General features: G+C 37.4%; 1 protein-coding gene across 1 annotated transcript; it reads right to left on the bottom strand.

Moving 5' to 3' along the window:
- Positions 1 to 94: 94 nt before the first annotated feature.
- LOC119739657 (V-type proton ATPase subunit B) lies at positions 95 to 11,075 on the bottom strand. The gene is made up of 14 exons (XM_038214672.1): positions 10,658 to 11,075; positions 9,157 to 9,212; positions 8,794 to 8,892; positions 8,165 to 8,258; positions 7,753 to 7,830; positions 6,956 to 7,095; positions 6,035 to 6,139; positions 5,223 to 5,320; positions 4,695 to 4,818; positions 3,676 to 3,826; positions 2,972 to 3,054; positions 2,308 to 2,412; positions 1,822 to 1,951; positions 95 to 1,627 (listed from the first exon to the last, which is right to left on the bottom strand). The coding sequence occupies exons 1-14, from the start codon at positions 10,752 to 10,754 to the stop codon at positions 1,491 to 1,493; spliced, it is 1,497 nt and encodes a 498-aa protein (XP_038070600.1). The 5' UTR covers positions 10,755 to 11,075; the 3' UTR covers positions 95 to 1,490.
- Between the last annotated feature and the right edge of the window lie 761 nt (positions 11,076 to 11,836).

The following is an 11,836-nucleotide window of genomic DNA, read 5'->3' as shown; positions in this document are numbered from 1 at the left end:
TTGTCTGACATTCCCTGATCTAATGAAATAAGCTCGAAATTCAGAAATTTTTCCCTGGTATATTTATTCACATTACAGAGGACAACTCAATGGGTGTTTTGACAATAATTTAATTTATGCTTGGAGATCTGCTGGAAATTTGATACTTAATTGAAATCTGTTCCATGGTCACCAATCTCATGACTGTAAACTAACTGGACTGTTGAGAATACATTCAAAAATATTGCTGGGAAAATGAAAGGTCAATAAACTACCTTCCTTTTTTCTTCTTCAATATTTCACTTTAGACAAGCCTCTTTTAATTTATGCATCAAGGAATTTGCAAAGAAGTTTTTGTTGCAGCATCCAAATAAATTTGCAACAAAAAGAAAACAACATCTGCACTTGTCATCGAGGCAATTATTTTTTCCACAACTAAGATTAGTCAATGACATAATGTACATGCGATCAGTTTGGAATGGTTTCTCTGACTTGACCTCCCTGAAAAAAACATTCCTCCAGAGCCATGATCAAGTAGGACTTGATCATAAACACAATTTGGGACAGAAAATTCACTGTTGGGGGAAAAAATAAAAATGTAAAATTTCGGGGATTCGAACCCGCAACCTGCGGCACTGTACTTTAGCGGATGGGTTCTGTTCTATTCCACTAGCACATATCATAGTACTCATATATCATAGTAATACATATTTTCACATCTAGGACGACAATTTTTTTTTCGACAAACATTTCATACACCGATATATACTTTTATACAGCCAAATTGCATTAAATTTACTCAAATAAGTATTGCTAGTATATATCCCAACTTGTTAAAATACGAAGAAAAAGTCAAAGGTCAAGTTTTGTCCTCTGAAATTAAATCGTTCTGAAAATAGTTAGATTAGTTATCTTTATACCCCCTTTATATATCTTTTTGAGTCTAAAACACTGTTTTATTTACTTTTTCTTAATCACAATATCAATAAAATATGCTTTGACTTTCATAGTAAGATTTACAAGACCAAACCTTTCGCTAAACTTATCGTGACATCTGAAAGAATGAAGCAAATGATGTTAGCATGAAATAGACTTAAAAGAACAAGGAAACAGAGGAAGAATAACTTAAAATAATTGAAAAAGCAAACAGTTCTGCTTGGGATGCAATATCAGCCATGATTTCTGATGCAAGTAGAATACATTCACTTTGGCGATCAAATTTGTAGCTTTGAAGAAAACTGTTTTCAAGGAACGTGGCACAAATTTATCAAAGCTAAGCACCAAAGCCGACTTCAAGTCAAAACAAGCACGGAATGTTCTATGAGACAAAACTTGATATAGACCTGCCATTGAAACAATGAAATTTAGCATCCAACACAACACTTTGAGAAAGTTATCTCCAGCTATTGTACAAATGGCAAATTGTTCACATCCCAGCATAAGCTTGACTAAAATGAATGAACGATGAAAGGAATAGTTGAAATGTTGATATTTGTCAGGATTTGAGTGGATTAACGGCGGGCGTCGCGAGGGTAGAACTCTGCCAGTGTGCTCTGGGGAATTCGCTTCAACATCTCCTTGGGGAAGATTCTCAGAAGCTGCCAACCGACATCCAAAGAATCAAAGACGGTACGATTCTCGTAACTCCCTGCCAGAGAAAAACAAACAAACAAACAAGAATGAAATTCTAACATTCCATCAAACAAACATAGTCACTGATCGCGGTACCCACTGCTTCAAACCAGCCATCTGATTCTGATAAGCTTAGTGGTCGAGTGGTAAGATGTCTCCAAAGTCAAAGCGTTACCAAATGCATGATTGATTGAATGGAACACTACACACCTTGGGCGATAAAATTCTTCTCAAATTTGCCCAGGAATTCCAGATACAGCAAATCGTCCGGTGTCAGTGCTTCTTCTCCCACCACTGCTTTCATGGCCTGTACGTCTTTCCCGATGGCGTAGTTGGCATACTACACACACACAACAATAAAATTAAAATAAATTTTACAAACTCTTCCGATCGTATGAACTGATTAAGAATTGATTAAGCCTGTTTAAACTGACCAATCAGCTAAAAGGACTACCCTTAACTGACCAATCCGCTTGAAGATTTAGTACCAGCTGATGTGACTCAAATATCTAAAGCTGACCAATCAGCTATAAGGAGTATCCTGAACTGACCAATCAGCTGTAAGGATTCAAATTTGAAGGTTGTTTAGTACCAGCTGATATGACTCAACTATCCAAAGCTGACCAATCAGCTATAAGGACTACCTGCAACTGACCAATCAGCTGCAAGGACTCAACTCTATACTTTGTTTCTTACCAGCTGATTGGACACATCTGCGTGGTCTTTCCTGGTCATTCCTTCTCCGATGGCAGATTTCATCAGACGAGAGAGAGACGGCAGAACGTTGATCGGTGGATAGATCTAAGAACAAAGGACAGAAAAACTGACATGAACTACTTGTTTTGAAACTACTGACATGAACTGCTTGTTAGGAAACATTTTTTTGAGGATTCAAGATTAGGCCAAAAAAAAAAGTCTCCGGTTTCTGGTATGGAGCTTGCCCAAAAAGTGTTGCGGCGACGCGGCTTTTTTTTTTTTTTTACCTGTCTTTTGCTTCAAATGTCGGCGATGACTGCAAATAAACCTAGTGCAAATATATGGGAGTCCAGAGAGGCCACATAAAGCTTATTCTCGATCATAACCCCATCTAAAAACACGTTAAAATTGTGCAGCAGCAGGATTCCAGTCAAACCAGTGAGTTTGGCGGTATTGAGACATCATCTTTTATTAAAAAAAAACTATTTCATTTTGCCGACGCGCATGGCTACGGCAACGCGCGCGCGCATACCAGAAACCGGAAACTTTTTTTTTTGGCCTTATGGAGGATACAGGAATGCGTAGCACAAGAAAGGCCTGTGGAGGAAGTGTTAACTACATTAGTTTTGTTTAAGCGAATCTCAGAGGGAAGGATTTGTTTTACCTGTCGGTTGTGGAGCTGTCTATCGACGTAAATCTGACCCTCAGTAATGTAACCCGTCAGATCAGGTATGGGATGGGTGATATCTGTAAAGAAAACGATGGACAAAAATCTCATTAGAATTACATTAAAAAAAATGAGAAATATGGTCTTGTTTTGAAGTAGTAGACTAGGTTTTCCGTGAGGCAAGTACCCCCTCGCTTGGTTACAAAGAGAGACTGAAGAGGGACTCTTAAAGGTACTGGACACCATTTTGCACACAAAAAAATTGCATTCTTGCTGATTCACGGGACGAAACAATAAATCTGAAGCAGATTACTCAAAAACTAATGTTGAAGTTTCAGCTCAGTAGATATACTTTTCAAGAAAAGTGTGAAAATCCTCCTTTATTTTTCTTGACACATAGCAAAGTTTTCCGTTGAAAGTGCGATGATTTGGTCCAAACCATCGCGAGAAAATGAAAGTAATTCCTCTTTTCTCAAAAATAACAGCCCAAAAGGTGCAATGATTTCACAGGATGCAGGATCGTAATATTTATTTACAATCAAGTAGGATGTTTCGTGATATTTTGACAGTTTCACTTTTGAATGTTTACAAGTGGTGTATACTACCTTTGAACACATTGTTGTCGTACACATGAAGCTCAAATGAAGACATTGTGCACAATCACAATAAAATTCATCACAATTCATCGCAATGCCACTCACCATCGTTAGGCATGGTCAGGATTGGGATCTGCGTAATGGAACCGTTACGTCCTTCAACACGCCCTGCTCGTTCGTAGATGGTCGCGAGATCAGTGTACATGTAACCAGGGAAACCGCGACGGCCTGGAACCTCCTCACGAGCTGCTGAAACCTTAAGATGACCCACCAAAAAACAACGTCAGTTTAAAGTTTCGTAAAATGTTTGGAAGCTTCTATAATAGGCAACACGGATGAAATCACAAAAAGTTGCCCACTTTTTATAATTACCGAGCTGGCTTTCCTCCATTACTGGAAAGCTTCAAAGATCGCTGCTGTATGTCATACAATGTACTCCCCTTTAAACTTAACTCCCTAGGCCTTTTTGCTAGGATGTAGCCTCAATCCTGCAAAATCCTCCAATTGGCCTCATGGAAAAATAGCATATAGCCTCAATCCTGCAAATTCCTCCGTTGTTTCTTGAATATGGTCCATGGAGGGTGACCACTGCCTGAATCCTGCAAAATCCTCCGGCTATGTCTGTCAATAGGCTGAGGCAGAGGCAGTGACATCCTGGAGCAGTGCGGAGGATGTCAAGCATAATCAAGGACTAAATTTATGCATGGCTGAGCATAAACAACACAAGGTCCGGCCCAAGACCTTGACACAGTGCGTACTCCGAAATCAGCAACGCACTTTGGCCATGTAACCTCAATCCTGCAAATTCCTCCAATTTGCAAAAAGGACTTTGGAGGATTCAGGGCGGTTAGGGTTCATGATATGTTCAGAGCCATACAAAACGCATGAATGATGGACGGTGCAGCATGGAAGAGTCCAAGTAATAGCTATAAGAACTATCACTTTCATTTCAAAATTGAATTGGTGTCTTGGCACATCATGCTGACTCGCAAAATTTAACTCAAAACAGCAGGGTTTAATCCCAGAAATTCTCAGCTTTATTCCAATTTCCAAAATCACAAGGGTACTGAGAGACTTACTAAACGGTGTCTGCTACATGTAGAGACGGACTAAACAGTGCCTACCTCACGTAGAGCTTCAGCGTAAGAGCTCATGTCAGTCAGAATAACCAGGACGTGTTTCTCACACTGGTAGGCCAAGAACTCAGCAGCCGTCAACGCCAGGCGTGGTGTGATAATACGCTCAATACTTAATACACACACAAAATTTACAATATTGAATTGCCTTCAAATTATTTTGTATCGTAAGAGGATAATAACAGTTCCTTTCATTTCGGTAGATATAAAATTGACTCCCAAGGTATTATTTCTTTCAGGAATTCTCTAAAACACAACATTTTGAAGAAAACCAATTAAGGATATATAGGAAGGTAAGGAGTAAGAATTTCTTAGTTTTGAAACCAATATGCTTGGACCCTTAATGCAATCTTATTACCAATAAAAAGTGTATTCTTTATCTTGTACAAATCACAAAGCGTGCTAAGCATAATTTTTTTCTTTGGAATAAGCAAAATTGAGAACTTGTTTCTTTGCATTGGGCTAACTTTGCTTTGGGCTAAGCAAAAAAGAAATTTGTCTAAGCAATCTGCTTACGTAGGATCGTTGGCCAGATTGAGGAAAAGACAGACATTGTCCATGGAGCCGTTCTCTTCAAAGTCTTGCTTAAAGAAACGCGCCGTTTCCATGTTTACCTGTCGGGAAAACCAAATTACAGATAAATTGACAGGACATGAAATTCCAGCTAAGCATTCAGATTACATATCACATGTATTTTCAGCCGGTAGTTGTTTTTTTGCATTTTGTGCATTTGTTTCATTTGAAGCAACAAAATCGCTCAAGATCTTAAGAAAGGTGAATATAACAACTAACTTGTTGAAATTTCGGCTCAGTGGATTTATACATTTTGAGAAACAGAGAAAAACGCATGGACAATTTTTGGGCTTTAGTAACTGGATTCTGTTGCTAACGCACGTAAACAAAAAATGTGCCCGCAGACACACTTTCTTAAACCACCTTCTTTCTTCTGGATGATACCATTTCAGATGGAATAATTTCACAGGGTATTTGGTCCCAGTCCTGTCTTCACTTTGAGCCAGGATTTTCTTGTTAAATCGGTAGGCACATTTCTGGGTAAATGCACATGTATCTATGTAACTTTTAGAGGGTATTTACTTTAAAAGATTTTTAATGATTCATTTCAAACAATATTGAAAACCATCAAAAAAGGAAAATAGCAAGGTGCTCTTTTAACCAATATAATGTTGAACAACGAAACTGACGCGAGTGGTATTTCAACCCTTACAATAAATAACCAAATTTTCAACAAATTGGAAAGAACGTTGATTGGGATACAAGTGAAAGCCGACTTTTTGACTTTTGAATAAAAGGCTGCTTGATCAACTTACACCCATAGCAGCGAAGACGATGGCAAAGTTATCTTCATGAGAATCCATGACGTCCGACTGTGGCTGTTTGACCAGCCCAGCCTGTCTCACAATCTGAGCTGCAATCTGTGGGGAAAAAAAGGGTATAAAAAAAAATGTCAAATGTTTGAAATTCGAGATAATCTATGAATCTATAGACTTTGTGCACAAGTACCCCCTCAACGGTTACGAAGGCAGAGCTGAAGGAGACCACTCGGAGGGACATTCAAATGCATTGCCAACGATGCCTGACGCCCACGCAAAGACGCTCCGGGACTGTGAACATTCACGATAAAGTTACTTGTGCGTAATTCGCGCCTTACGCGCATGAACCTTTACGCGATATGTCTCTCCCACTTGGCCTCACGAAAATGGTCACATAGCGCAATTTACTGTTGGGGTGTTGAATCTACAAACAATGAAATTTTAAGATTACGTTCAGGATTTTTGCAGATGTTCTTGTATTATTTAATATTCATTTAATGTTTGTTTGGCAAATGTGGATGTGCTCAAATCAATTTTCCACTGTAAATGAATTTTAAGTTGGTGAAGGAACATGACACTCTGCATAAGACAGCTCAAAATTAATTGTGGCAGATTCCTTTTATTCTTTGCAAATTTTGTGTTTTATTTCACACGCGGTCCATTTTGATGCTCATTCACGGTTGATTCTACAAAAGATTTGTTGAACACCATCCTAAATTTTGATGCAGATTTTATTCAAACATAATTGTAGATTTTCTTGATAATCCTCAACATTTAGATGAGGATAATCCGAAATCATAATGAGGATCATTATGAACTTTGTTGAGGAAAAATTTTGAAGTAGATTATCCTGCTCAACTTTCATGACTTGTGTCACTTAGATTAATTAACAGACTTTTAATCTGAAGACGATAGTACCTCATTGTGTGGCAAGCCAGCAGCTGAGAAGATGGGGATTTTCTGGCCGCGAGCGATGGAATTCATGACATCGATAGCTGAGATACCCGTCTGGATCATTTCTTCCGGGTAGATACGAGAGTTGGGATTGATTGGTTGACCTTTAACAAAACAAAGACAAGAAAGTTTCTTTCCAATGCGGAACAAACAAAAACAACTTCAATCGGAGCAAGTAAGATTAAACCAATGTTGCAGTGGACTAGCAAAACTGTGAAACTTTAATGAAGGTAATGTACAACATTTACTTTTTCTGTAATTTTCAGAAATGGATGGATTGGGGGTTAACATTTTATGACAAATATTGTTACAAACATGTAGATTCTGGAAAAATCAAGAATAAAAACAAATGTTCTTATAGTCTGGTTCCCTGACCCTACTTCAGACAAAACGGAGCAATTTATAGACGTCAGGGAATTGTCAGGTCAGGAAACCAGACTAGCTGGAAGTGTTTACAACCGATTGCAAACAAAACGTGGCTAACTAAATTTGGTAAATTGGGGGCAGTGTCTGAGAAAAGATTTCAGAAAAATGGGGAGGGTTACTAGCAAAAATGACTGGATTGTTAATGTTAAAGAAATTCCATTCACGTCACCACACTGTGGCGACTGCATATTACAAATTTGTAAACTCTATAATGGCTCTTTGTGGCGTTTGAAACCTTTCAATAGAGGGCGCTATTGATAGAAAGACCACCCTTGCCATTAGTAAGACCAAAAGTCCTGCTATCAGATTTCCTGAATGCTAGGCTTAAGACTTACCTTGAATATCTAAGTAATCTTCTGCTAGTACTGGGGGCCCCTTGTCGATAGCTTTGCCAGAACCGTTGAAAACACGACCTGATTTTTGTTAAGCAAACAAAACAAGAGAAATGGAGACAGAAAGAAATGTTTGAAGCAAAAAAATGACATTCTCTCCATGCTTAATTTGTAACTGCCAAGGACCGAATTTTGTGAAGCACAAAATCTTCTCAGCAAAAAAAGGTCACCAGCTAAAAGTACTTGCAATGCTTAATACTCATGACTGGTTTCCTGTTTATTTTTGTTTAGAATTGATATTCTAAACCAAAAAGCACACACTTGTTTATGATTTGGCCTCCCAAGATGGCGCCATAGTGACTTCAGCCTTTATCTTACAACAGGCAAAGAGCTATTCAGTCAGGCACACACATACCTAACATATCTTCAGATACAGGGATTCGCAGAATATCACCGGTGAATTCACATGTTGTGTGCTTGGCATCGATACCTGAGGTCCCTTCAAATACCTGGCGGAGAATTTAGAAAAGTCACATCACATTGGAATATGAATGTTTGGCCTCAAGACGCTTAAGATAATTTTAGTTACACAGTTTATTTTAAAAAAATAACTGGTCGACTTCATGTGGTTGTTAATAAAGGCTTGAGAATTTGCAAATTACATAAAAATTACCAAGCATGAAAGTTCATTTCCTGTTAATAAAAATTTACCATTTAAGGATATCTGGACAAATGGAATGAATTGGGAATGTAAACTAAAGAGAGACCTAGCGGAACTTACAAAGAAACTGGATCCAATCTCACAGCTCTGCTTAATACTGTTTGAGAAAATTCTTAGCTAACAGTTAATACATTTCACAACTATCATGGAATTTGAGATTGTGTCAATGTGTATATCCTGTTAGTAAGAATTCTGTTAGTAAGAACACGGGAGGTCATCACAGATTTTCTGCATCACCATGAAAATGGCCAAAGCTTTAAAGAGGTTTATCAAGTTAAACTTTTTGTAGGTTCTTTGGAAGTTAAAATGTGGATCTGATTTACCTGAACTACGGCCTTTGACCCGCTGACCTCCAGGACCTGTCCACTTCTCTGGGTTCCATCAGCGAGCGTCAAATTGACAATCTCTGCAAACTTTGGAAACTGTAGGATTCAGGATAAAATGATCATCTTATAAAAGCAAGAACAACTCGTTGAAACTTTGTTAAACTAGCGGTACTCTTTCCTCTGTTCCCAATGATCATTACTACTCAAGTTTCAGTAATGAAGAGAATCTGAATTTTTTTTTTCTAAACAAAAACATGTTGCTCTTTTGTCAAAAGTATTCTATCAAAAAAATATTGTTCAAATTTTAATAATATTTTTAATTATACTGAAATCAAATATTTAAGTTTAATTCATTGTTACCTTGACATTGTCAAGAATGACCAATGGTCCGTTTACTCCAGACACTGTCTTGTATGCTTTGAACGAAAAAAAAATAATAATAAGTTAGACATTTGATGTAATAAATAAAACAAATTGACAATGAATCAATTGACAATTTAATTACATGTGTATGAAAATGCTTGTTTGGGAGGAACCACAAAGTAAATCTTTTTCTGGTCAAATGGGTGCATAAACAGTAAATCCATGTAAAAACTGTAGGTCTACAAATAATGTATATTGACTGCCCCTTCCACTTCATTATATTTGTTTCACACACAATGTACAATCAACATTAACCATTGTTAACAGTGACAGATTAAATTTAACATTAACTCATAGTATTTAAAGGCATCATGCATAAACAATGACAAACTCTGGTACTTGACGTAAGCCCTAAGATTTAGGCCAATATAACAATAACATTAAATTAAGGCAGTGGATATTTTGCCGGAGACGGCAAACCTTTAGTAAACGTTAGTTTGCCGGATATGCACTGAACATGCGCAGTTACTTTTTTTTACTCAAACATTTTACGGTGACAAATTTTAGTCTGGCTCCATGCCAATATTATCGTTGTAACCTCGTATTCACAAGATGGGATTCAGACCATTTTATAATTTCGGACTTTATTTCCCTTTTAAAAAAAATCCTCCAAAGCCACAAATCTGAAAAAGAAAATGTAATACTCTGCAATAAAATGTTTGAGACATGTTAAAATAATAAAAGAAGAATATATTCTTATTTATTTGGGGATGGGAAAAAAAACTTTAAAATGTGGCGGGGGTCGAATGAACCCGAGTCATCCCGCTCACTAGAGCTTTTGCTTAACCACTACACCAAATGTGCTTCACAACTTTTGGTGGGAATTTAATACATCTTATAATTCAGCCCTATCTTAAAGAGTACAGCGCCCTCTGTTGATATGGATTGCCGCTGGCAAACCTTTAGTAAACGTTAGATTGCCGTCATTACCTCCGGCAAAATATCCACTATCTTAAATTAAACTATTTATAAATAAAAGAAATAAAATTCGAAGTGGCTATCGTTACGGCATTCGTTGTTTAGCGCCCTCTACGATATTTTTTTGGTACGCACGCAGGTATATAATTATTTGTTTCCACACGTTTTATCGAGCAGTGCGCCAGCTCAGCCGATAGAGGGTAGGATTTTGCACCGCGAGGTTGCGGGTTCGGATCTCAGTTTTGCACTCGAATTTTTTTCCTTTTCTAACCTGAGGCTTTGGAGGATTTTTTTTAAAAGGGAAATAAAGTCCGAATTTCATAAAGTTCAAATTCACTTTTTTCCTTCTAATTTTATATTTTCTTGTCATGTTTTTTTATAAAAGTTGCCAGGTTGCAGTCTACCGTAACGATAGAAAATGGGAAATGCGTTACGGCTGCCGTAACAATAGCCACTGCGAATAAAATTATGCACAAAATTCTCTTCAGCTTTTTCAACACTAGTACACTAAAATACTCACTTATTCTAGGATTTGAAATGTAGTTCCTCTTCACAGCCAAAACGTGTTCTCTGTTCGCTTCCATGCGAGTCCTTGGCACTCCTATTCCGTTCTCCATAGTGGGTCAGCCTCGCCCAAAACCTACCGTAAATTGCGTGTACTCCACCGTAGGCTATTCGAAGCAAACACGGTCGTCTTCAACAAGGGCAATCCCTCCGATTTTCAATCCAAGAATTACCGATTAAATCCCTCACTTTTACTTAAGCTCTTAGCTTGGGAGTGTCCTGCCACGATCAGTTTCCTATAATGGGTTTCTTCAGCAGACCAACTAAGGAACTGACACGGTAATTATGTAGTTTTAGTTGTGAATTTGGTCAGCGATTTTTTTTTTTCTCGTGACCCGAGGTCGCACCTGATTTTACAGAAATCACTCACGTGATATTTGGGTACCGTAAATTTGTAACAGCGACCTCTCGCGACCAAAAAAAAAAAGGAACTGAATTAAAGATATAATTAATGCATAAAGTTCCATGATGTATTTGTAGTTTATTTGAAAAAAACCCTAAATTTTCTTTTGTGTCTTTGAATAAAAATCCATCATCAGCTGAATTTAGAAAACATCAAATTAATGGCTCATAATTTTGTACAGCCTGCAATTTCTCGATAACTCGAAGTTATTGAACCCCAAAATAAAAGACATAAATTAAGCTTGGGTCGGAATATAATGCCTTTTTTCCCCTTCACTATTTGAATTGAAAACCCAAGCCAAAAGTTGGTTTAAAACGATGCCCCCCCCCCCCCAAATAAATCAACACTGCTTGTATTCTCTCATGACAATACAAATGAAACTGACAATTTTTTTTTTACTTCTTGCATTCAATATACATGTACATGTACTTTATTATCAAAACAGAAACTTTACAAAATTATAGTACAAATGTACAGTATATACATGTACATCCTTTTAATGGCCTCTAGAGGATGCTAACACAGAATTATCTTCCGTTTCAGGATGCATAGGCGTCACTTCGACAACAAAAACACAGATTCCAGCTTAAAACATTACTGGAAGATGAGAAAATTATGAGAAATGTGTCTGCTAAAACAGAGAGAAATGTAAGATATTTTTGGTTAAGTTTATGGTTTGTGATGGATTTTCAGAAACTTTATTGGGTGAAGAAAAAATATTAATAAAAAGAC

The sequence above is a fragment of the Patiria miniata genome, unplaced genomic scaffold (genome assembly GCF_015706575.1).
Source record: "Patiria miniata isolate m_02_andy unplaced genomic scaffold, ASM1570657v1 HiC_scaffold_4, whole genome shotgun sequence".
Classification (NCBI taxonomy): Eukaryota; Metazoa; Echinodermata; class Asteroidea; order Valvatida; family Asterinidae; genus Patiria; species Patiria miniata.
Note: the sequence above shows the minus strand (reverse complement) of the source record. Positions and strands in the feature narration are given on the sequence as shown.